The following is a 27,916-nucleotide window of genomic DNA, read 5'->3' on the forward strand; positions in this document are numbered from 1 at the left end:
CTCTAGCACCCGCTCTAGATGTGGATTGGCAGAGTAACAACACGTTTGCCTCCTGTAGCACAGACATGTGCATTCATGTGTGCAAACTGGGCCAGGACCGACCCATAAAGACATTTCAAGGACACACAGTAAGAAGCATCTGCTCTTCCTGCAATCCTGCTGTTTCCTACAACTACAGTCTGCCAAAATGAGGGATATCAAACTTTTTATTTCTCTTTCTGCAGAATGAAGTTAATGCAATCAAATGGGATCCTACTGGTAATCTGTTGGCGTCGTGTTCTGATGACATGACTCTGAAGGTAGCATCACTTTATTCATAAATGAAATGTTGTTTGCATATTGTTATAATGAGTCCGTCTGATCTGGGGGTCTAAAACAGTGCTGATTTCTATGTCTTAGATTTGGAGTATGAAACAGGACACTTGTGTTCATGATTTGCAAGCTCACAGCAAAGAAATCTATACTATCAAATGGAGCCCCACAGGTCCAGGAACCAACAACCCCAATGCCAATCTAATGCTGGCCAGGTAAGGTCCAGAACCTTTAATATTTTCAGCACCTGATGCTCTGTATATTAATGCAGTTTTCTAGCGAGAAGTGGATATAGATTTTTCCCCCAAAATGGATACTGAAACATTTTGAGCTTGTCCACTTCCAAAGGTACATGACAATATGTTTGATAAGGTTGCATTGGCATAGGAGCAGCTACTCCAACACAAACCTGCAGCTACTTGCTCTGTACAAATTACCCAATGTTGAGACACAGTCAGAGGTGCCATTTACACTAATGCATTTTAAAATGCATAGGTTGTGTTATGATTATGTCCCTAAAGCACCTTCCTCACCTTTAACCCACAAAAAATGGAATGTTTTAAAAATGCTGAAGACTCTGTTTTAGTTTGAAAATGCTGATGTTTTCAAGGTGTTCTAAAATAAAACCATGGCTGTCCACAATCACTGTTTCACTGGCCTCCTGGACTATTGCATATTGCTCCCTGCTTCATCAAGCCCTTTTCATTTTAAAGATAATCTTGTTCAGATAAACACTATAAATGAGGACTTTTCCCTCAATCCCCGGGTCTGAATGCAGACTCAGTGCAGCAGGTCTCTTGCCCTGCCTATTTCAACCATTAGCCCTGCTGTTAATGTAGAGTATTTAGGCAAACACAGCAGCATGGCGATGTATCTAAATGTGAACGAACTTCTGATAAAAGACAAAGCCCGCCATTCTCCAATATTTGTACTGCTCTCCCGACAAAAATGCTTGCTGCACACAAACAGCTTAGCTGTATTGGCCCTGACAGCATCGCGGGGTAAACATGCAACAAACCCTGTGGATCATTGAAACAAACACATACGACCCTTCATGAACAGCTAAATACTGTGTGCTGTGGGTCCGTGGATGCGATCTCACCCAATAACAACATAGGGTCTCACAGCTTGTCACTGGCAGGCCTGTCTTGCCTTCGGAAAGTACGTGCAGTCATGAATAATTAAGAAGCCGGCTCTACTCAGCTATGAATAATAATGAGAAACCGACGCGTCATGTTTGCACTTGCAGTTTTGCTCTACGTCGCCGATTTTGATCCCGCCCGAAAAAACAATATAAACCCGGAAGATGTAATTAGCTGACAAAAGCTCAAAATTATCCAGTTTACCCCACAATTACAGCTGAGAGGCGCTAACATTGTCCTAACTGATGCTCAACACACACAAATCTGTTAAAATCTAAAAAAAAAAAAAAAAAAAAAAAGTACTCAAGGGTTTTGTGAACCTTTAATATAACACAATCGGTGAACTAAAGCTGGGACAACTATTGATAAGGCCAATGGTAATGGGAACAGACTAGGACCAGTGGCATGAGTGTTTAACAAGACTTCTATGGTAGCATTGTACTCTTTCCAGCATAAACACTAAAAAAAAAAACATATTGGAAAATAGAAACCCCAATGCCTAGTAGGGCTGAGCGATTAATTAAAATTGTATCGATTTCGCGATTTTGGACATGTACGATTTCTAAATCGCCTTACAGTATGATTTTTTTTCCGCAGTATGGTATTTCAACCAATCATAACGCAGCGTGCCTAAACAGAGCGTGAAAACAGGAGACTGTATAGCCTGCATATGCAGGAATGATGAATTCAGCACAGGAGGACTTGGTGCCAAAAAAGTCAACATCTGTGGTGAGGGATTAAGTTACTTTGGTTACAGGAAGGCTGATGTATGGCAAAACCAGGTAATTTGTATGTCAGTCATAAATTGCGTCTAAAAACTTGCGGAAAATGCAAGACCGTCGCTTCAACAATTTTTAACGTCCTTTGCGGCTGCTCCTTTGTCATTGCTCAGTGACCATCAACTGTTTTCTCAGAGGATGACAACCTAACAAAACATTGTTAAACTTCTGATACAAGTTTTGTGTATGGAGATAATTATAAAGCACTTGGTGTTCGGTTTATCAGCTGTTCTTGTTATGTGACTCGCTGTGCGGCATTCTGAGAATTAAAATTTAAACTTTCTAAAAAAAAAAGAGATGTTTTCAGGTGGGTGCACCTGGAATACACACTAGTGATGGGTCGTTCATGAACGATTCGTTCATTTTGAACGAATCGTCAATATGATTTGGGAACTATGAGTCCTCTCAGGGAGTGATTTGTTCATCCACGTGTGCGCACATTTGTGCAGGTAGTATTGTTAATTTCAAGTCTTTATCACATTGGCAGAAGCCAATCACATGCGTTTAGAGCCGGAAAAATAATTGATCTGCTCACCTCTCAAGTCCTCTATCGGGTCTGAGTCACTACTCGTTCATCACGGGCCAATCATACGCGTTTAGAGCTGGAAAAAGAATTGATCCGCTCACCTCTCGAGTCCTCTATCGGGTCTGAGTCACTCGTTCCTCACGGGCCAATCATACACGTTTAGAGCCGAAAAAAGAATTGAACCGTTCATCTCTCGAGTCCTCGGGTTTGAGTCATTCTGTCACGTAAACAACGAACGATCATGGCTCCTATCGGCTCAGACTGTGCATCAATTAAGATTATATTTGACTGTCAGTGTAACGTGAATGAAACCCTGACATTTAAAGATATTAAGAGGTGAGCTTAGCAAAGAGACAACATGCCTTCATAGACAAAAGAGCAGGTAAACATTGAATTATTCTTTTCTCCTTTTTATAGTATGTTAGTCTAGTTATGACATATTTGTCGTGCAGTCAACGTTTTGGGTTAGTTGTAGATGTGTTTGGAAGCAATTCGTAACATTTTAATAATATTTTGGCAAATTGAACCAAATGAACGAAATGACTCGAAAAAAGATTCATTCATCTTGATGAACGAGACTCAAAGATCCGAGTCAGTAAAATGATCCAAACTTCCCATCACCAATACACACGCTTGCAACTCTCAATATATGCATACAATCCATGCGCCTACATTGAAATTAATGGACTTGTGCGTACAAAAGGCGAGATATGTGAATGGCCTATTTCACAGCAGCATCACAACGAGGTCTATGATCTATGCTTAAGAACAAGTCTGTGAACACACACGCAACTACTTCTGATATTTGGTCAAGCAGAACATCAGAGCCTTACGCCTGTTTCACACCGCAAGCGGCAGCGGCGCGTGAGCAGAGCGTGAGCAGCGCGTTTGTCGAGCAGTAGCAGCACGCAGGCGTTTGCCTTTCACACCAGCTGCGTCTGCAGCGCGCAGCTCTTCGGCAGCTGCTGCAGAGATCAACCTATCTCTGTCTATTCTATCTAGTTATCCATGTCTCTCTATATACAAATACACTTTTTAAACTTTTCATCTGCACCAAGGCCCCTCCTATGCTGTTTCATTAACCTGCAAATGTTTATTTTACTAATTTTATATATCAATTAGTACTGTATGCTTCTCAAGCTAACTTATATGAGAAGTGTCTACAGTCAGAAGACAATCGCCTGTGATATCATGTCATTTGTTTTTTGATTATCAGGTTGCTGTAGACCTAGTTATAATCATATTTATACAATATAGTTATAATGATATTTATACATGATCAAACTAGTGTTAATTTCTCCGCTTCAGTGATGTCCAGCGGCAGAATAACAGCTCGTTAATTCATGTTCGTGCAGATGATGAGACGGACAAAAGTAACTAATGCATGCCATTCTTTTACTTATTTTCGTGTTGTCAGATTCACAGAGCAAACAGCTCCCGGTAGGAATAATTCGAGTGAACATAAAACAAAGCCGATTAAAACTTTCTTGCTCTGCTCAGCTGCACAGAACACAGCGAGCTCACATAATCCAGCATGCGTGTCGCACTACACTACCCACAATACACTTCGCTATGGACTACAAATCCCGTAAATATTCCATTTCCCCTCTCCTACAACACTAGTGTGCAACTTAAGCAAAACTGATAGTAAAATTGTTTTACATTCGGTTTTGTAGTTCGGGCCTAAATAAATGTTTGTTGCCGTTTTTACTCGTTTTAAGTTCATTTGAATGACTATATATATAAACCATTTGACATTATTAACGCATTTATTGGGTAAAATTGCTAGTTTTTACTGTCATTCAATGTGTTTTGGTCATTATCAATGCACTGTCACTTTAATTGAGCGTGAGCAGCGCGTCAAAAATAGACCCAGCGACGAAACTATCGCTGCACTGCTGCTTCGGCGACGCTCACGCCTCGCTCTGACGCGCTGCTGCTGCGTGCGGTATGAAAGCTCTAATCTGTTAACATGGACGCCGAAAACACACGCGCTGCTCACGCTCTGCTCACGCTCTGCTCACGCGCCGCTGACGCTTGCGTTGTGAAACAGGCGTTAGTTGAGATTGACAGTGCGCTTGCATGCTCACACATAAACACACATTTGTTTTGTCATGGGTCTGTTCTATAGACAATTTATTATAGCTTTACTAGCTGATTTTTATTCAATTTAGATTAAATCTTTTGTAGAGACATGTCAGAGACAGGTCTTTGATAAAGATCTAATTGTTTTTCTTTTGAAAAATGATTCAGATTCACACTGTAAACACAGATTCAGTCTGTCTGGGACAAAATCAGAATTAAAATTAAAATCGCAATATTGTTAAAAAAAAAAAATCATGATGGTTTTTTTTTTGCCCATATCGCACAGCCATACCTTCTTGCATTTTCAAAGTGCGATTGCCAGAGTAGCACAGAAGTTTAAATGCTTACAACAGGTATGAACTCGACACAGAAGTATAAATCTGACTTAAGATGTGAGCATGACAAAAACCAGGTTCATTTGTCCTTGGTCAGAAGCAGCATGAATGCTTTAAGTGTATCTAAAATAGCTATTAATTAAAAATAGCTGAGATTCGTCATTCTTGCTGCAACCAGAGGTCTTTATCAGATTCTAATGGGCTTTAATTGCCTTTAGTCTTCAGCACACTCCTGAGGTTGTACATTAATGAATGTCTTGGACAGCCTTATGCATATTCACTACTGCTAATTATAGACAGGTCTGTATCATCCAGTCGGATCACCCGGCTGAGGTTTTGTCATTTGGTTGAAGAAGCTGGTCAAATTAAAGCTTAAACATTAAATATTTTGCATAAAACAAATAGATAAGGTCTACTGTAACTTAAAGTAAGAATAAACAATACTGACTTTGATTAACATTTATATATATATATATATATATATATATATATATATATATATATATATATATATATATTGGTAAGTGTGGCATCCACAATACAATATGCACTGATCACTACAGTAAAACCTACTTGTTCTTTTCCAACACTTCTAGTGCTTCCTTTGACTCCACTGTTCGGCTTTGGGATGTAGATCGAGGCATCTGCATCCACACACTAACCAAACACCAGGAGCCCGTGTACAGTGTGGCCTTCAGCCCTGACGGACGCCATCTAGCCAGCGGCTCTTTCGACAAGTGTGTCCACATCTGGAACACACAGGTAAGCCCGAGCACTCTCTCAATTATCCCATTCAAACAGTTCAGAAGCTTGACCTGAACTGTCTGTCAACGTCATTTCCACAGACTGGTGCTTTAGTCCATAGCTACAGAGGGACAGGGGGCATTTTTGAAGTTTGCTGGAATGCAGCAGGAGACAAAGTAGGAGCAAGTGCGTCGGACGGCTCTGTAAGTACTATTTTACACTGCAACTCTGGGTTGGTTTACTTCTAGAATATACAAATTTACTCACCACATTGGCAACCAAGATGTTAACTTCTTCTGTGGAAACAAAATAAGGGTCTCCATACAGTTGAGTGGCAAAAGGTGGAACTTCCAAACTGCAGGTTTAATGCTTCTTTAAAGGGATCAAACCAATGAAAACATTGTTGTGTAAATAGCCTGTTTACACTGAACGCTATGGTTCAGTACGTTAGGCATTTATGTTTGTTTAAACTGTCAAAAGTATCAAAAAAGTAATCCATACTGTTCAACTTTTTTGGCACTCTTTTTAAAAGGTACCTAGCACAACAGAATAGTACCAAAAGCGTAGTGCTAGACTCTAGGGCTGGGCTGTATATTGAGTTCTGGGGATATATCGATATGATTCCCCAACGTGATGCGGTATTATCTATTATCGTTCATATCGAAACGGTTTGAGGCCACACTTGAGCATTTTGCGCGAAACAGACCATTCCAAGGTAATACACGAGCTCCACTTGCAGTACCGGTGTGGTGAGAAATCTATCTGACTCCCTAGGCAAATCGGAGTCCCCTCACGTGCACACACGTCACACAATGCCTGCAGCTGTCACAGCAGATTTCAGAAACCTTTTATCATTCATTTCTTTCACAATTGACAGCAAGAACGAACACAGAAGCTTTGTCAAATTGACAAGCAGCACCTGAATGTCTTCACAAGAATTAAAAGCGCCAAAATGAGAGAGATTTATACCACATCTTATTCCCTGATTATCAGTACAGTATTTATTACACAACGGTCTCTTCTTTACATTTACGCTATAACTCATTTATCTCTGCGTTCTGCTCTGTTATAATGACTGTTTACATTTATATGCTTAACCAGCATTTCATCACAGTACTCTGAAACAATTTCGTTACTTCTCATATCTATAGTCTATTTGTTTTCATCTCCTTGTTTAATATTTATTGAAACAAGTTTAGTCAAAACAAAAGAAAAAGAATGATTTTTTACACGGAATTAAAGACTTCTCTTCAGATATCTTCATTAAGTGCACTGTTTAATAATTGTGCTCAATACATTCATGTAAATGTGTAACTAAAAAACATATACAGCATAGTTAATTTTGGTTTATAAATCACACAACTGTGCTATACAGGATTACTTATAACAACACTGTAATTGTGACATAAAATTCTGTGTTTCATATTTACATTTATTGTGGTTTTTTTCTATCCTTTAATACTTTTTGTTGTGTTACTATAAAAATTAACAAATTAATTACACTTTTTTTCGGAATTAATCACGATTAATCACATTTAAAAGACTGAAACTTGTAATTTTGGCTATTCAAATGTAAAATTTATGTAAACGCAAGACAAAAACTATTTAAATTCAAAATATAATTGTTTATTAGAATTTTTGTTTAACTTGTAACACAGATTTCTTCATGTAAACAACACACCCACACTAAACCATCAAGATCCTGGCTTGACAGTCATATTTATTGCAGAAATAAAAACACAGGCATGTTAATGTAAATTGAATTTCAAAACAATCAATGTCAATAAAGAAAACATTGATTTCGATGTTGGATTCTAAGTGGACTGCAAAAAAATGCCAAAATATAGGCATTGCAGATATGGAAATTGGAAAATAATAATAATAATAATAATAAAGTACTGAATACAAACAATTGCACTCATTGTGAAGTTGTATTGCTGTGAGTTAAGAACATTAATTATAAAGTAGAAACATTTTTGCTTAGTCCTCCTTTACATTCAGCCAGTTGCTAAGAAAGTCCAGTCTGTTGACATTATCGGGGGACAATTTGGACCTTTTCTTTTAAATGATGTGAGCTGAGAGTACTGAATCACTGAATCAGCATATGCATTTCGGTGCCTAATTTGGTTGCCACTGGTGCTTCGACAGGGACATAAGAAGCATCGAGTGGTACATGGTCCAAGCGATTTTTGATTACCATAAAGGATCACCGAGTCACGAAATGCGGAGGTTTTTCTTTCCGTTCACCATGTGGTATTAAATTCCATTACAACAAAAGTTGAAAGTTGAAAATGAAACGTACAAAATTAGATGAAACTCTGGAGGAAATGCTGGAGAGCCTGGTGATGCGACATTATTTGTTTTATACTGAAACTTGCCTTAAAAAAAGTGCTTCCTTGGACTAATCCATATTTCTTTGCATGTTAAAAAAAATGCAACTGCGTTAATTGCGTTAATTCTTTTTAACGTGGTAAATATTTCAAATTAATTGCACTAATTTTGACAGCACTAATATATATATAAGACAATTTAGTCTTAAATGCTGAAATACCAGAGTTTGTGCAAGAAGCTTTAACCTTTAATTCCTCAGCTGGGATCATTTAGACGGCATTTAAACTGCAGTTTGAAAGTTCTAACCACTGAGCACCATTAAAATCCACTTTGTATGGACAAATCCTGCATGTTTTCCTCAATTTTTTCCCTCTGAAGAAAGACAGAAATTAACATCCTGAATGACAAGAGGGTGATGCTTAATCAAGACATTTTCATTCTGGAAGTGAACTAATCTTTTATGGCACAGGTGTCAAACTCAGTTCCTGGAGGGCCACAGCTCTGCACAGTTTAGCTTTAATTAAACACACTAATTGAGTCCTTCAGGCTACAGGTAAGTGTGTTGAAGTGTGTTGGAACTAAACTCTGCAGGGCTACGACACTCTAGGAGCTTGACAGGCCTGCTTTCTAGTCATGGACTCCTTAATGCCTATATTTACCTTTTTTTGTGTTTGATTTTAGGTTTGTGTATTAGATCTGCGGAAATAGCGCTGCTTGCTGGAAGCCATGGACCGACTATGAATGTGTACATAGCCAAAATGACTGTCCCTTACCCTCAAACTGCTACAGTCCCTAGTGAACCATGGCCAGCCACTACAGACAAACAAACACAAGCACCCTGACGCCACCGGCCGAGCGGAGAGGACGTGATTCCAACCAGAGACATTCAAATGACTTTTGTAAGGTGGAGAGCGAGCGATCGAGAGAGAGGAAAACAAACAAACAATATAACAGGAATAAAGACAAGAGGACTGGTATATGTACCAAATTTGGAAGATATTTTACTATTTGTTCTTCAAAACCAATCTCATCAAAATAAACGAACGAAAGGATTTTAATCTTTGTTGGTAGTTTCCGTTTCAGTGTGCAGACATATCAAGCATTTTCTTTTCCTCCTCCCCACCCCCTCTTTCTTTATTTCTATCGCACATTTGATTTGGCGTCACGCCTGCATGATTTCAGGACTCATGTTTTCCTCTGTTTGACACACGAGTACAGTTATTTAGTCTTTTGGTACTGGATGTTTTGTGATTTTTTCAACAGTGTGGGGACATGAAAAAAAGCTATTTTCAATCTTTTTCTTGTTCTTTGGTTTAATTTTTTAATGCTACGGTGTAACTGTCAACTCCCTTCCTGCCCCCTGAAAAAGTGAGGTACATAAACCAAAACAACAGCACAATACAGGAAATGCATCTTCACTCATACTAGTGTATTTAGTTGATAGATGTTCCCGCTACATTGAACACAAACAGTTAGTTCTTCTGGTCGAGAAAGCGAGGACTTTTGTCATGCATGCAGATTTAAAACTTGCAATATTTGAATTCAACTTCCCAACTTGTTTTAATAATTGTATTTAATTTAACGTTTTAAAGAAGACTGTTTAACTCTTTCCCTGCCAGCACCAGCAAAACAGCTTTCACAATATGTTGTTGGAATATCTAAACATACATTTTGTCAAAGATTACGCTGTAGTTACATACGTACAACGTGTAGTTACATACGACGAGGGGGATGCGGCCATGTAAAGGGTGTGCCAGACCATCGGTGTGCGCTAGACGCAGAAGTATAAATCAGCATTTATAGTAGTTCTGTAACAGTTTGAGATAAGATGCTTTAAAAAATGTGATCCATGGAGTCTATGGCTGCTAGTTTCCAATATTGTCGATACAACTATGGAAACCAGCAGCCATCAAATTCTATATTAACAGAATAAATAAATAAATAAATTAATTAAATAAAACAGCGTTCAACAAAAATAAAAAAGAAGAAGATTTTTATAAGTGGAGGATGGAAGATGGAACTTTTTGTGAACTAGACCTTTTACAGTGGCAGATCATTTTAGGTTTATTTAATAATGTTGACGGTTTAATTTCTACACTGCTGAATGTTTGATTCATTCAGTTGCATAAACAATACTTCTTTTGCTTGTTTTAGATCCAGATTCTGTATAATTTAAATATATAACCTATTGCATATGCTAAAACAGATGAATAAATCTGTTAAAGAAATAGTTCATCCAAAATTAAACTCAAGTAGTCTGTTAAACAAATACAGCATATTTCAAAGAATGTATGAAACCCCTATCCTTTACCTCCTTTGAAAAATGGAAGTCAATGAGTATGTAGGGCGATGCAGTGGCGCAGTAGGTAGTGCTGTCACCTCACAGCAAGAAGGTTGCTGGTTCGAGCCTTGGTTGGGTCAGTTGGCGTTTCTGTGTGAAGTTTGTTCACGTGGGTTTCCTCCAGGTGCTCCGGTTTCCCTCACAGTCTAAAGACATGCGGTACAGGTGAATTGGGTAGGCTAAATTGTCCGTAGTGTATAAGTGTGAATGAGTGTATAGATGTTTCCCAGAGATGGGTTGCAGCTGGCGTTGGCGGTTCATTCCGCTGTGGCAACCCCAGATTAATAAAGGGACTAAGCCTAAAAAAAAAATGAATGAACGAATACGTTTACATCCAACTTTAACTAAGCAGAAATCGAATTAAGAAATGTGGAGTATGCCGATTTTAATCTCATTATTAAAGTACAGTACAGACATGTAAATAGGGCTGGGCAATTTGGCCTAAAATAAAAATGAACACTTTTAACTCGATTATGATTAATGAACAACTATTTTATTTATTTATTTGCCTTCTCCGCGCCGCCCACATTCATCAATGCTACCAAGCTGACCAGTCACTGAGCTTATGCTATGTGTCGTTGTGACGTGTGGTTCATTTTTTTTGAAAGATCAGCTTGATTCCCTTTTATGCAGAAGTGTAAACAGAGCGGGGTCACTTGACTATACATGTGATAGGGAAAGTAATCGAAAAAATTGACCAGAAAAAATTAGATCTATTAAGGTTCTAAATGTCGATTCCGTTTACTTTTTCGACTAATCACCCAGCCCTACATGTAAACACCGCAATCAAACTATTACCGTCATGTTGGACTTTCAAAGAGTTTTGCGCCTGTATACTCCATACACACTGTTGTTTGACACTTTAATTCAGCGTGCTGTATCAAATTCCATTAAAACACCAGTCTTTACTTCATACTCGCATCCATTATTTCATGCTGCCGCCATTTTAAAGAACCAAAGTGAGGCTATGGTGGGAAGAAACCCGGAAGTATAGGACCAGCACTGTAAACATTGTATTAACATGCCGTGCACTACAAACCTCCAGCTGTTGCCGAGATTTCAAAATGCAGAAATGGTGTAAACATCACTTTAATATCATTCAGTAAGTTTAATTTAAACAAAAGCAATTTAGCATCAAAGAACATCACAATCTCAGTGATACGCTTAAGTGTCCTGCTATGCTTCAGTTCATGGCACCAGTTAAACATAATGGGGATGCTTTTCTGCTTCAGCCTATGTAACGCGGTGAGCGATAAATCACTGCAGTCCTCTGTAGCACGCCCTTGTGTTGTCTGTAATAGTGTTGTCCCGGTACTGAAGTTTTAAAACCGTCTATTTCCCGCTAACATTGAAGCGCTGCTGAGCGCGGATGACTCGACTGATGTTCATGGCTGCTTCGCGCTCCAGTCTCCTTGTATCTGTGTTTGGTTTGCACTCAGTAAACTGCTCTTCACCCAGTGCAAACACAGATACACAGAGACTGAAGCACGAATCAGCTGTGATCAGTCAAGTCATCAAGCAGATCACTTGTCTGTCTCTTGTGCTCGGTAAACAGTGGAGGGTGAACTGATGACCTTCTCGGCCAATCACAAGCATTTCTGTTGAGCACGTGAACACAATGGCAAATCAGCTCTGTTTTAAGAAAGCCATCAACATTGCCTTAAATGTTGGCAGGAAATTAATGTTTTATCTTTTAATTCAGTATCGTGACAAGTCTAATATAGTGAAAGAATCAGTTTATTAACTCGAGTTTGATAAATGACATCTAAACCGTGTGTTTGGGAAAGAGAACGTTAGCTAACTAGTGCCATTTCCCTTAACCAAGCTGAAAATGAGCTCTGATATCCCTTTTTATTTTCACCATTTATTTCACCTTCGGGTCACTGGGAAGGCGGTGAAATGATACATTTGTGTCACTTTCTCTTCACTGATAAGATATACAGCCAGCTATACAGGGTTTCTTCCCACCGCAGCCTGGATTTCGTTTTTAAAAATGGCGGCCGCGCAAAATCAGTCTATACCTCTGTTTGTCACGGGAACATGAAATGTTCCTGAATGAAAGTTAACTAGCAGAGTTGCAGAATTACAGTCGACAAATTAAAAGCGAAACTCCGAAGGGAATGCGTATAGCGTGGAGACGCAATAACGTTAATTGAATTATGTGTTATAACGTGTTAAACGGGATCTTGAAAGGAACATTCAAGTCATATTAATGTCCTATTCAGATTGAGGCAAAAAATTCCATGACTGATGTTCATGTAAACGTAGTCAATGACTGCTAGTTTACAACTATCTTCTCAATTTGTGCTCAACTGAGGTTTAAATAAATGCGTAAATGAACAAATGTGTGAATAATAACTGGCAAATCTTTATCAAAAGATGGCAGAATCTGTAAATAGCAGGGAAAGAGTTAAACACAGAGTCACATCTTAACTTTGCGCATTTCAAATGATTCCTGTTTACATCCAAGAACTCAAAACGTAAAGCAAGTCACATTATTAAGCATCTAAAAGACATTTTGGGATTATATGATGTGTTCATTTACAGTAATCGCACGCATGAGTCTATACTAATATGCATTGGTTTTTCTCAGTGTTTAGACAGTCGTGCTTATTAAAGCTTCGACCATTTAAAAAATGTCACAGATCCCTAAAGTGTGTCTCTGTCATGTGATAGAGGCTCTGAATTCTTGTTCTCCCCTGCAAAAATATTTTTAGGACATCGTATGATGTTTAACCTTGCTTTTTAAACAAGGGTGTCGCATTTTGAGGTTTGTGTAAAACTGATCCAATCGAAACACTATTTATTCCAGTCTGCAGGGTGTTTGAGTCTGCTCTTCTCTGCCTGCCCACAGCATCCTTCAGTGTCATTATTCTTACTGCGTCTGTGTCTCCTGGACTTTTTGTACTCTTTTAAAACTTTTGTAATTCATATTTCTTTGTAGCTATTAAAAAAAAAAAAGAGTAAAGAAATGATAAAAAAAAAAGAGAAAAAAAAAAAACATGGAAAAGAAAACCCCACCAAACTCCTGGAGGTCGGTTTGAGGGTGTACAGCTTGGACCTCATTTTTGCTCACTCTGAGTCCCTCGTGTTCTCAGATGTCCCCACACCTGATCTCTGTCTCCCCCAGTCAAACGTTTTTGGTTGCAAAAATGAACCCCTTGCATTGCATTGATCTGTTGTCATTTGAATCAGATCTGGAGTCCAAAATAAAGTATATTTTGATATTATGGCTGTGTGTTTATTCTTCTGACTTAGCTTTCCATGTAAAGTGAAGCTGGCGATTAACCCTCAGATGTACTACACTGCTTCTTGATATAAGAAACACACTGGTGCGTCACAAGATACTGGGTATAATGCTGGACTTAATTTAAGTTCATGCAATCACTTTTATATTATCTAACAAACTTAAAGGAGCATTATGTAAGTGGTTGAAGTAGATATTGCACCCCTGGTTCAACACACGCAAGAGCAGGTTGCCAGATTGACAACACCAACAAAGGCTTATTTAAATCTTGCTCTAAAACTACGACACGCAATGGAAGGGATATTTTGTTCTAACCAACACCTGAAATTATATTTTAGAATTAAATTAATGTGGAATTTATTAATTTATAATTAATTATTAATATTTTTTTTCAATTACTTGCAGCTGAACAGCAAAAAATGGACAATAATCCCCTCAGGTACATGCCATGTGCTTTATTCAGTGTTAAATGTTAATATTGTGAGTTTGAACACCATTCTACGTCACATGTATTGCCATACTGCTGAAAGCAGCAGCAGAGGGTTCACTTCAGATCCTGAAAATAAATTAAACAATTTCAAATTGAACTTTAGAACTACTGTATGACTCAGTGCAAGCCAACACATATCCGTTTTGGCAAACCAACGTGTCGTCTCTCTGCTGTCTGAACACTAACATTAATGAATATTAATGAAGTTGCACAATTGAGCACGCTGATTGGTTTGAACCAAGTCCTACTCATGAATAAATGCAGCACACTCAGGGACGTAATAAGGAACTCACAGGTACAGACATCCAGTCTACACACTGGAATACACAGTAAGATCTCAGGGTCGTGACGCAGCTTCAAAAATTTGTTTCAAACCGGAAGTACGAATTTGCTCGAAATAACGCAAAAACAACCAATTTTCACTTTTTTTGTGAAATATATGTGTCCTAACAGTGTTTTTAGCAGCGTGGGACACATATACAACTGTCAACAGCTCAAAAAATGTGTTTTGGTGTTTCGTGACCCTTTAAATGTCGTTTGTGCTTGCGATCTCCTGCTGTTTGTTGCTATAGCCACCATCACCTGTTTCTTCACACGCGTGGCGTGGTCAATTTTTAAAATAGATCAACTTTTGCCACTGTGTGGTTTACGATTATTTTGGTCATAATTGTAATCACGATTATTCAAAACGATTACTGTTGAAGTCAAAATTATTAGCTCTCCTGAGAATTAGTTTTTTTTTTTAATAAATATTTCCCAAATGATGTTTAACAGAGCAAGGAATTTTAACAGTATTTACTATAATATTTTTTCTTCTAGGCTTATTTGTTTTATTTTAGCTAGAATAAAAGCAGGTTTAAATATTTTGAAACCCATTTTAAGGTCAATATTATTAGCCCCCTTAAGCAATATATTTTTTGATTGTCTGCAGAAGAAACTGCTGTTATACAACGAATTGCTTAATTACCCTTATTAAGCCTTTGAATTGCACTTTAATCTGAATGCTTGTGTTTAGAAAAATATTTATGATGTGCTGTCATCATAGCAAAAGATAAAGGAAATCAGTAATCAGAAGTATATATCAAAACTATCATGTTCAGAAATAAGTTAAAAAAAAAAAAAAAAAAAAAAACTTCTTTCCATTAAACATATTGGGCAGAAAAAGAGTTGCTAATATTCAGAAGGGCTAAAAATTCTGACTTCAATGTATACATACAGTTACTTTGCTCCCTGCAAAGGAAAGAGAAATAAATACATAGAATAAAATATGAAACAAACTGTGCTTTAAGCATCTTCACTGTAAGAATAAAACTTTAGCTACAAAAATCCTTCAGTCAAGAGCAGAGGAATTTTCTCGCTTTGTTTGATTAATGATAAAAACAACATCGTGTGCTGTCTCTTTAATGGTTTCTCTTTCACATATCTTTTGATCCTCAACTTGTTTGTTTATAACACAAATGAGGGTTATGAATAATCACTAAACACTGCATTTTGACACCTATTTGACCATCAAAGCGCTCGCATTAAGATGACTTTAGATGTCTGCGCCTCGTCCGTTTTGCGAGGTGCGCGCGCGGTCAGCGGAGGTGCGCGATGCGGCGCCAGGTGCAAGTATAATTCCAGCTTCAGTGTGCGAATGAGACCGAATGCTGACCGGCCGCATGCTTGGCTATGTGCGCGTGCCACACACACATAAGCACGCGGTCTTTCGCGCTTTTAGGAGCAACAGATGGAAAGGGGGCGGTATATGATGCAATAATGGTTTATCTCGATTAATGCTTTTTCATAATCGTTTGAAGCCAAAATCGAAATCTGATTTTCGATTAATTGCACAGCCCTACTGTGTGGATTAACACTGAATGTGTGTCATTGTTGTTAGTTGGGGTTGTGGATAAGAACAGAGAAATATGCTGGCGTTTAACTGCATTGTTTTAATGCAGTCGTGTATTGGGCTCTCACATATACTCGGTGCTCTAATTACTTCTAGGAAGTGACCAATCACAACAAATGAGCAGATTAGCCTCACGCAAAGGAGGGGTTTAGAAACAAATGAATCGCTGAACAAATCATGGGAGTCATTGGTATAAATAGGTCAAAATAAATGCAGATTATAAGACAATGAAAGTGTTTTTTGACCTTGCACGCAACCAAAATATGACCTTTTATCATGCAAAACAGGGACTCTTTAACAAAACTCCCAATATAAGCCAAAAAAGCCATATCTTAATAACTTTACAATTTAGCAAAGACATTCTTTTAACCATTTATTACACCAACAATGCAGTCTTAAAAACTGAACAGAAACCTGGCGTTACAAATACAGTTGTAAACATTTCACACCCCTTCATTCAAACCACTATATTTTCCTCTGTTGTCTTGCTGTTTATTCCTTGTCAAGGCTCTCCAGTCTGCTCATCAAATCACAAATTATATACTGGACCGCAATAACAGCCTGTGATTTTCTTAAAGATCTCTTTGTTAAAAGTAGCAGCGTTTCTAGGAACGTTGCCGTGGTTTGATGGCGCGGCTGCAGATTTAATCACAGTGCATTGTTGACACAATCAAAATATGTTTTCCAAGCTCATTGAGAGCACATGCAGTTTACTAGATTCACATCAAGTGGGCGATGTGAAATATTCTCAGCATGCATGAATAAGAGGACTAGAACAACTATAAATCTTGTGTAAAATGGGAGATAAGTCCAATTTACGTGCAGTATTGTATGGGCTCATCCTCTAGTGCAGTGGTTCTCAAACTGTGGTATGTGTGCTACTAGTGGTACGCGGGCTTCCTTCTAGTGGTTCGCGGAGGAATGAAATATGTCATGTACATGCTAGATATATTTCAAAATGTATAAAAAATTGTGTATATAATGTGCCATATATGACATATAGCCTATATATTTTTGAGGTAATCTGCCACGTTTGTTTTACTGTGGAGAGTTGTAGCTGCTTTTAGGGCTGGGCGATTTTTCAGATTTTTCCGATTAATTCGAATTTACGTTTTAAGACAATTTAATTTTGAATCAAATCGAGAAATCGCGATAAAAAAAAAAAAAAAAAAAAAATATATATATATATATATATATTTTTTTTTTTAAATCGCGATTTCTCGATTTGATTCAAAATTAAATTGAAGGTTTCTATACACACCGGCGCTGCCCAGCCACGATTCAGGAGGCAGTTCTTATTTTAGCCCCCCACAGAGCGCCATCTGATTAGTTTCATGTTAAATATCATGCGAATGTGCGCGTTTGGTGTGTGATAGTTTAAACTGTCATGTGCGCGCCGTGTCGCGGCGCTTCTGGTGTGCGACCTGCTTGACTGCCTGTTAAAGCGTGAAGTCATGTAGGATTTTACTTGTTGCATTAGTCTGAGTCACGTCTGTGTGGATTGTCAAGACATTCCCTTATCAAGTCGATAAACTCGATCTCAACATGTATGAAGGACGTAAATGTCTCCCATGTGAAAAACCGCGCCGATCTTTTGGTTTGAACACGAGCAGAGGTGAGGGACTGTAGCAGTGAAAATGAAAGTACCCGCCCCCATGACGTCATTTAGTGGACTTAATTGAAAACCAGACAGATCAGGCAGCATAATACAGAGAGTGGAGCAAAGCGCATCAGATGAACGCTATTTAAAAGGGGAAAAAAGAAAAATAGATTAAATATAATAATTTATATTAGACACACATCTTGTACTTGTATTTGCTTCTGCTATACGTCCACAACTTCACACATTGGGTTTAATTAGGCTTTACAGTTTCCATGTTCAGTCCTTTTCTTCCACTGTATCTTTTTAAGAAATAAAAAATAAATAAATAATAAAAAAAATCATTACAACCTGTCATTTAATCAGAAGACAAAGTCAAAGCCGAGCTGACAGCCAATCTTTCCTAGGCTCAGCAAAACTTGCAAGAAATACATCTGTATTCCTGCAACTGCAATATTTACACAAATATTTCTTATTCAAATCTTCAGCAAGGCAGATGATTACATTTATTTACACCTTGACCGATTTTTGTACGACATGTCCATTAAAAATACAATGTTCCTTAACCAGATGGTTTTTCAAGTTACTTTTAAAGAGAGTGTTACTTCAGTCATGTTGTTGTAATGTTTTGAGAAGACCAGTGACACAATAAAAAAATTGAAATCGAAATTGTGAATCGGTCAAACTTTATAAAAAACCTATATATATATATATATTTTTTTTTTTTTTTTTGCCAAATCGCCCAGCCCTAGCTGCTTTACTGGGCTTACTACACCACTGTATTTCAGTACTGCTCATTTTGGTTGTACTTGGAGAGACAATTTTTTTCTGAGGAGGTACTTGATGAAAAAATTTGGAGAACCACTGCTTTAGTGATATAGACACATTATTGGTGTACTGGGACAGAGTGGGTTAATACAGTAACATCAACTAATATTGGCATCCTTGATTAACGTGAGCAAAGGCGCATGTGGGAAAAAAAAAAAAATCAGTGCTTTACAACCTGTGGGACGCTGCCTTTCACAGCCCCTTCACATGGGTGTCTGTGCAGTAGTGAAAACATTTTGTCCAGTCAAGTGTAGTGTGCTGTTTCAGACATTGTTATAGTTACAAAACAAGATCACATTTGTATTTGCTCAAATCTAACAGATGCTAGGCCAAAACTTCATTAATTCAGATAAATCTGCCCTGTGAAGTTCTAGTCTGAATGCCTGTTTCTGCTGATGGTCTACCTGCCTTTTGGCATTATCTGATATTGATTGTCCTGTTTTGTCTAAAAAGTGTCAGCCTAAGGCCTAGTCCCAATTCTACTCCTTAGCCCTTCCCCTTACCCCTTGTTTTGCGCGTGCACACCAAGGGGTAGGGGTGTCCCAATTCTCTTTAGCTTGAAGGCATAGGGCTAAGGGGAAGGGGTGAATAGGCCTTCGAATTAAGATTTTTCAGGGCCACACTTGAAATCAAGGGGTAAGAAAATTTCCCAGAATACACCTGCCACAATGGCAGTATTGCTGAACCCGGAAGTAAGGAGATCCACAAATTAGCATTTTTTGTCATTATTACGAATATTTAAGACAAACAAACACACTTTAATATATTCATAACCACGTTCATTTTTTTTACTGTCATGCTTAAAAAAAAAAAAAAAGAAAAAAAAAACCGATAAATTTTGCGATCTATAATCCCTATTAATAACTCCTGTACAGCAGTCCCACAACATTCTGACACTCGAATACCCTGTTAGTAATGTCCAGTGGCTCTCAATTGGCATTTTACAGTGTCTGCTATAATGCTAATGTTGTTTTTGTGTGTTTACATTGATGAATATGGCCACTGTGTAAATGCGCAGAACAGTTACGATCTTATTGCCACATTAGATCTTTATGATAACCTAATATATGCCTTCAGTGATTTCCTGAAGATAAATACAGAAAAATAAAACAACTGGAATAACTACAGTAGTCGCGATTGTCTGATCTCATGATCTCAGCAGGAGATGGTGATGACATATGATGACGTGTGCAGGTGCTGTAGTGCGGTCCCAATTCTTAGGTGTAAATTTTGAAGCCGTTCCCCTAAACCAGGGATGGGAAAACTTGATCCTCGAGGGCCGGCGTCCCTGCAGAGTTTTGTTCCAACACTAGTCAAACACACCTGAACAAACTAATCAGTGTCTTTAAGATCACTAAAAATCTATAAGCAGGTGTGTGTGATTAGAGCTGGAGCTAAACTGTGCAGGACACCGACCCTTCAGGACCGGGTTTGCCCACCCCTGCCCTAAACCCTCGGTTGTAAGGGCCAAGGGAAAGGGGTAGGGGTACAAAAATAGAATTGGGATTGGGCCTAAGTTTCTTTGGGCTTGGTGATGTTTACTAAAATCATTGACTGTTTAATGAGTTAAGTCAGTTAACAGTGTTTTGTTTAAGTATGTCACCAACACAATAGTGGACTCATTTAAAAACTGCAATGGCTGCAGAAACATATGTGCTCTAAAAAAGATTGTGATCCACTGGTTTAACTTGATGATGTTTTGCTTTAAAATGAACAAAAAAGCTTTTATTTAATAGAAAAAAAAAATGATTGCAAACAGTTTTGTCAAAAACAAATATCTTTGTTAAACCTGTGTGGCATAGTCACTGGCACTCCTATGAGTTCATACAAGCTAAAGTATATTCCAATTGAAATGTCTTATTATTTTTGTACACCTGCATGTGGAGAAAAAGGAAACTATGTTAAATAACCTCCTATATCACAAAAGTGTAAATCCGAGGAAACAAAAAGCAGGGTTGCCAGGTCCAAGACATCAGACATCAAGCTCAAAACCTGCCCCAGGAAAAGCCATATTTTATTTTATATTTTGTAATAAACATACTTCTAGAGCTCACATACAAAAAAAAAGTTAATATACTGACTGGCTTTCAATACACCAAACTTAAACTACTTCACTCTTCATTTTTCTTTTTCTTTTTTTCTTTTGGAAAAATGCTTCTGTACAACTCCCCTACAGTTAAACAGCCGAGTTTAAGCATTTCTGAATCCATTCAGACAATTTCTAGTCTGGCTGGAGCTCTTTTATCTTAGCCTAGCATAAAGAATTAAATCAGATGAGACCATTCACTTTAAAATGACCAAAGAGTTTTGATAATTTTTCTATTGAAAGCTTGACTCTTGTAGTTCTATCTTGTACCAAGACTGATGTAAAATGAAAAGTTGCATTTTTAGACTGATATGGATGGGAACTATAATCTCATTCTGGCAAAACAATCCAGGCACTGATATAGTGCAGCACCTGCTGCTTGCACAGGGAGTACACCTTGAAACTATGAAGACATGAAGAATGAGCTGTAATGCTCCACCACCACTTCATCATAAATGCAACATATATAGTCTGATTTAATGTATTCATCTAACAAATCAACCTTTTCCATTCAGAGAATTACAGTCATTGAAATCTCGGAATGAAGAAACAACCAATTCTTCAAAATTGTTTGCAAAGCTCAAATTTAATATTTGGAATCACCAATAAAATTTGCCAACTACTATTTCTTAAATTGACGCTCAAAGGGTTAGAATCAAGCAAAATAAATAAATAAAAAAATAAAAAATAAAAACGGATGCAGGAAAACTATTTTAAATAATTATTGTAAATAATGAGTTCAGCAGGTCAAACAAATTACAAAAATATGAAGTGTTGCTGCTTCATCAAAAGTTGGCTCAGTACAAAAAGATTTTGTAAATTTACCTTTGTTCGTGAAACAAGTATTTGCTGAGATTCCAGCGTGTTTTCTGAACCCAGAAGATTCATAAAAATTGAATAGCCCCAAATGGAGAATCATAAATCAATAATGATCAATGATTAGCTCCTTTGGCAAGGCAAGTTTATTTATATAGCACATTACATACATGGAGGCAATTCAAAGTGCTTTACATAAACAAGAATAAAAGAGACAACTATAGGAAAAATAAAAGCAAACTATAAAAATTATTAAAGGTATACAGGTTATAATAGAATGAAAAAGAGAAGAAAGACAATAGTGGGATCTGTCGGACGCAGCACAGTGTTCATTCAGTAAAGGCACAGCTAAACAGATGTGTTTTCAGTCTTGATTTGAACATGCCTAATGTTAGAGCACATCTGATCATTTCTGGAAGCTGATTCCAGCAGCAGGGGGCGTAGTTGCTGAAAGCTGATTCACCCTGCTTTGACTGAACTCTTGGAATTTCTAGTTTATATGATCCTAAAGATCTGAGTGATCTGTTAGGTTTGTATTCAGTCAGCATATCTGTAATGTATTGAGGTCCTAGGCCATTTAGTGATTTATAAACCAGTAATAATACTTTAAACTCTATTCTGAATGTAACTGGGAGCCAGTGTAGGGACCAGAGGACAGGTGTGATGTGTTCTGATTTCATAGTTCTGGTTAGAATTCTGGCCGCAGCGTTCTGGATGAGCTGCAACTGTCTGACTGTGTTTTTGCGAAGGCCAGTGAGGAGTCCATTACAGTAATCCACCCTGCTGCTGATAAAAGCATGAACAAGTTTCTCTAAGTCTTCACTGGAAACAAAGCATCTGATTCTAGCAATGTTTCTGAGATGATAGTATGCTGATTTACTGACTGCTTTGACATGACTACTGCAACACAGATCTGACTCCAGAGTCACACCAAGATTCTTGACCTTATTTATTGTCTTGTGCCCCTTAGTGCCAAGGTACGCATTCACCTTGAGAACCTCATCTCTGTTCCCAAACGCAATGACTTCAGTTTTCTCTTTGTTTAACTGAAGAATGTTTTGGCACATCCAACTGTTCATTTCAACAAAGCATTGGCAGAGGGTGTCATTGGGGCTGTAGCCATTAGGCAGTAAGGCTAAGTAGATCTGAGTGTCGTCAGCATAGCTGTGGTAGGAGATTTGGTTCTTTCTCATTATTTGGCTCTGAGTGAGCATATAAAGGTTGAACAGGAGAGGTGCCAGAGTTGAGCCTTGTGAGACTCATTACATCTTCCCCCATTCAAAACTATATGACTGACACCTTGTGTAGTGTACAGCCTTTAGCTACACCAAACGGGCCAATCACAGATTTTATGCTCTACGTCATCATGACACGTACTGTAGTTATATATTTTTTGGAGAGGTGTGGGTCAGGGTCCGATAAGCAATATGCGATGGTGTGAAGGTGGAGCTATAGTGTGTACTTAATGCAGAAGTATAAATCAGCCTTTAGTAAAAGGGTTTGAATGACCACACACACACACAAAAAAAAAGAATGGGAGAATTTCAGTTTGCTTACTACAATATGATATCACCCACATCGCCACAAACAATCTGTAGAGGAAAAAACCCTGCTCTCTTTCATTCCTAATCTCAACCATCTTCCGTTTTTTCTTAATAATTTGAAAAAAATAGGATTAAACAATAATTTTTTTTTAATCTCACCCATAATTTGCTCATGTTAACCAAGATTGCCAACATTAGCAGAGCATACTGTATTATTCTGCTCTTAAAGGGTCTCAGCAGCATATGAAGCCCCACCTGATATCCAGCCTCTTACTGATGGGAAGAGTTGTTGTGAAGGGTGAGTGTCATGTTTTGGCTGATCTCCAGGATGCTCTGGAAGACATCATAAGCCACAGCGAACAGGAAGTAGACGGGCAGAAGCCAGTGGAGTCTGTAGATTCTGTCACTTGCTGTTAGAGGAACCACCAGATGCCTGCAAACAAGAGGAACTGATGAAGCAGTAGAATGGAGAAACACAGATGTGCCAGTGCTGCAGTTTACTCACTTAAAGCGCTCCGATCTGGAGGTCCTCAGCATGAGGAAGATGAACAAGCCCACCTCCGTGTTCAATGAGAAGGAAACCACTTTGTCAAGCATCACAACAAATCCCTGTACAATGACAATTGAGATGAATATAATATAATAAAATGTAATATAATATAATATAATAAAATATAATATAATATAATATAATATAATATAATATAATATAATATAATATAATATAATATAATATAATATAATATATTCATTCATTCATTCATTCATTCATTTTCTTGTCAGCTTAGTCCCTTTATTAATCCGGAGTCGCCACAGCACAATGAACCGCCAACTTATCCAGCAAGTTTTTACGCAGTATAATAATATAATAATAATAATAATAATAATGATAATATAATATAATATAATATAATATAATATAATATAATATAATATAATATAATATAATATAATATAATATAATATAATAATGACTGATAAGATTCTTGACCTTATTTTTTGTTGTTTGACCCTTAGAGCCAAGGTACGCATTCACCTTGAGAATCTCATCTCTGTTCCCAAATGTAATGACTTCAGTTTTCTCTTTATTTAACTAAAGAAAGTTTGGCACATCCAACATTTCATTTCAATAAAGCATTGGCAGAGGGTGTCATTGGGGCTGTAGCCATTAGGCAGTAAGGCTAAGTAGATCTGAGTGTCGTCAGAATAGCTGTGGTAGGAGATTTGGTTCTTTCTCATTATAATATAATATAATATAATATAATATAATATAATATAATATAATATAATATAATATAATATAATATAATATAATATAATAATATAATGTAATATAATATAATGTAATATAATACAATAATATAATATAATATAATATAATAATATAATGTAATATAATATAATATAATGTGATATAATACAATAATATAATATAATATATTATAATATAATAATATAATGTAATATAATATAATATAATGTGATATAATACAATAATATAATATAATATAATATAATATAATATAATATAATATAATATAATATAATAATATAATGTAATATAATATAATATAATATAATGTAATATAATACAATAATATAATATAATATAATATAATGTAATATAATATAATATAATAATATAATGTAATATAATATAATATAATGTGATATAATACAATAATATAATATAATATAATATAATAATATAATGTAATATAATATAATATAATGTGATATAATAATATAATATAATATAATATAATATAATATAATATAATATAATATAATATAATATAATATTTTTACCATGGAAATCATTGCTGTTATAGTATTATTGATCTACATCAACACATTGTTAAATATTTTCTTAATATCTTGTATCTACAGTATCTCTTTAAAGTAGGTATTAGTTAATCTATTAATCAACCTGAACTGTGAATGAACAATGCATTTATTGTAATTGACAAATTTAACATTTACTAAAACATTATTTAAAAGAAGTTATACTTATTAATATTAGTTAATGCACAGAGTTAACATGAACTATTATGAACTATTATTATACATTTACTAATGGTAATAAACATGAGTAAATACTGTACTAAATGTATTGTCTATTGTTTGTTAATGAACTAATGTAACATTACTGTAAAATCTTACAAATGAATCTAGAAATATTTACTATATATATATATATATTGTTTCATCAGTTTTAGTATTTTGCATATAGATATATTTAATTCATCTTTACTGATTATTTTGTTTAGTGTGTTATTTAGATAAGATTAAGGTATTAAATATTATGCATGTTTTTCACATTCCCTTTTTTAAATTAATTAATCCAATCAAATATTGTAATAAAGGAAAAAAGCAAGAGATTAATAATAATTTTGGCAGGTATCTGTTGTCCTTTATTTCTAAATGCAGTGTTAAAAGAAAACAGACAATAAACAGACAATGATACTAAAACAGCGTTGACAAAAATACTAAAAACCACACTGTTTCCATTTAATATTTCTCTTAAAGCTGCTACATTTTATTTAGAGGTCCATCTTTACAGTTTATTAGTTGTTTGTTTATTATCATTACTAAAATATTTATTTATTGTCTGTTGTTTACTTTTTTATCATCACAGCTTATTGTTGTTAAATGTTACTGTGCGTTCACACCAAAGGCGGCGAGAGCATCACATTGATCTCGTATTTAAGGGACGTTGCAGCAAATCAGTTACTTTCTCATATAAAAACATGCTTTCTAGCGTGAAAATGTTGTTGATCAAATTTATTTAACTATGGAAGATCAAGTTGTTGTGCGTAGTGTGGCTTTGCTCCATTTATTCAATAAGGGTCCATGTCTGAAGTATTCTGAAGCAGCAGTACTGTTTTGTGGCATGTTGTGATTGCAACTTTTTTTTTTTTAAGAAAAAAATAATAATAATAATCACTATTAACTTTTTCTCCCAGTAAGAAAACATTGTAAATAAATGGAAATCCAGCAATCCCAATCATCAAACACTTGGGAAAAACCAACAAATTCTCAGGACTTTGTTCCCTGGATTGTGGACATCTACGTTTCGACTGATAGCCGCCGAACCGCATCATTGCTCATTACCATTAAGTTGATTCACATACTATCGGTCCTAAATAGTATTTGAAAATAGAATTAGTATGTCCCTAATTGTAATATGTTGAAAAGAGTATGCCAAACGTTCCCTGATGGTTTACTATTTCTTGTAAAAATTTTAAGTGTAGAAGCGTCCATACTCTATTTGCTGATACTGCCCACCATACATTGCGCGTTGGACATGAATTCAATTCGAACTACAAATGCGGGTAAAAAGTGTAAATAAACTACTAACATTATGGACGCATGAAACCAACCGTCAAGTAGAAAAGCTTCGGTAAAGATGTTTGTATGACTGTTAATCAATATCTAGCCAACTGGAAAATATTCAAATAGTGTTTTCAGTGTTATATTTCATCTGCAACAACAATGTGAACTTATATCAAAATATGTTTGGACATTAACGTCTGAATGCAAAATTATCCAAAGACCTGAGGAGATTTCTCTGCATGAAAGACTCGTGAATGGCAGATTAACCTGCAGCTGTCTCTCAAATAAGGTAGGAAATTTAATATGAAAGAAATGTGGATGATGTCTTCTGTTACACACTCAAAAGCATATATTTTCCCTTCACAAAAAAGTACATACTTTTAGGGCATAGTATAAGTATGTGAATTGGGGCGCATCATTGGTTTCAAAACTCCTCCACATCCACACCGCGAACACGCACCGAGCTGCTGCTTGACACTTATCAACGCCGGCTCCCATTGAAAATGAATGCTTCCATCTACTTTGACACTAGAGCTGTGAACCTACACTAGTCTCACGGTTCGGTTTGGTTACGATTATCATGCCATCGATTCGGTTCTATTCGATATTTCGGTGCATCACGGTGCATTGCCGGTGCTTTTCATACACAGTTTTATATTTTCTTCACAGCAGCAGTTCTTGTATTAAAATGTATGAATATATTTATATTTATATATTATTTGTAATACAATTTTGTCATTTAATACAAACAGTCAGATATATAAACTGTAACTTTAAACAAAACGAGCATTAAGCAAATAATATAAACAAATATAAATATCCAGCAAAATTTCTGATCCTTTTCTAGTTCTCTTACACCTCTTTGATTGGTCACACCCTCAACAAAAATGGTTGCGATTGGCTCTTGCGTGCTGCGCTCTTCAGATGAGTGACACTGATAAGCGGCAGGCGGCAGTGGCGATCTCACAGTTGATGTATGATAGACACAGTGGAGAAAACTCTGCAGACACGCGCTCGTTTCTTTATCCAGAAGTAACGCTGTAAAACAGCCGTGAGGAGAAGAAAAGCCACCCCAGCAGGTCAAATGGGCCACTGTGTGTGTGTGTGTGTGTGTGTGAGAGAGAGAGAGAGAGAAATGGAGTACTTTCATTCTCTCAATCGCAGTGAAATAGGGGCTTTTGTTGTATATGTAAGTGAAACACTGATCCAGCAAACACACACACAGTGAAATTGAGCACAGTTTATGAGTTTTAAGCAGTTAGAGCGTTGTAAATACTCGTGATCGCCTTCCTCACGACAGAGCGCATATGAGATAAATGACGTCAGTAATAACCGGTTATGATTATTACTGAACCGAGACCGAATTGTCCGCGTCTGCATTGTGGTGCACCGAAGAAACGATTAATTTTGACACCCCTATTTGACACTCTCTCCACTTTTGGTGTAAACGCACAGTTACATTAATGCTAAATGGGTGAAGTGA

General features: G+C 36.6%; 2 protein-coding genes across 50 annotated transcripts in view; one reads left to right on the forward strand and one right to left on the reverse strand.

Moving 5' to 3' along the window:
* The window catches only part of tbl1xr1a (TBL1X/Y related 1a), a 124,927-nt gene extending 111,102 nt beyond the window's left edge, over positions 1 to 13,825 (forward strand). The window contains exons 12-17 of one of the 2 annotated variants that reach the window (XM_005172823.6): positions 7 to 128; positions 225 to 299; positions 400 to 527; positions 5,776 to 5,941; positions 6,025 to 6,126; positions 8,936 to 13,825. In XM_005172823.6, the coding sequence (XP_005172880.1) occupies positions 7 to 128; positions 225 to 299; positions 400 to 527; positions 5,776 to 5,941; positions 6,025 to 6,126; positions 8,936 to 8,962 (620 nt within the window). In that variant the 3' untranslated portion in view covers positions 8,963 to 13,825. 2 annotated transcript variants of the gene reach the window in all.
* The window catches only part of si:ch211-51h4.2, a 488,455-nt gene that overhangs the window by 156,175 nt on the left and 304,364 nt on the right, over positions 1 to 27,916 (reverse strand). For 38 of the 48 annotated variants that reach the window (XR_012387016.1, XR_012387017.1, XR_012386996.1 and 35 more), the window contains 2 exons: positions 23,603 to 23,706; positions 23,353 to 23,530 (listed from right to left, as the gene is read on the reverse strand). Coding sequence is in view for 22 of the 48 variants with exons in the window: in XM_073916367.1 (XP_073772468.1) it covers positions 23,368 to 23,530; positions 23,603 to 23,706 (267 nt within the window). In the remaining 26 variants the exon portion in view is untranslated. Of the gene's footprint in view, positions 1 to 9,549; positions 10,895 to 21,626; positions 23,531 to 23,602; positions 23,707 to 27,916 lie in introns of those variants that run through there. The other 10 variants (XM_073916382.1, XM_073916365.1, XM_073916381.1 and 7 more) reach the window with 2 other exon arrangements.

This window comes from Danio rerio, chromosome 11, assembly GCF_049306965.1.
Source record: "Danio rerio strain Tuebingen ecotype United States chromosome 11, GRCz12tu, whole genome shotgun sequence".
In the NCBI taxonomy this organism is placed as follows: Eukaryota; Metazoa; Chordata; class Actinopteri; order Cypriniformes; family Danionidae; genus Danio; species Danio rerio.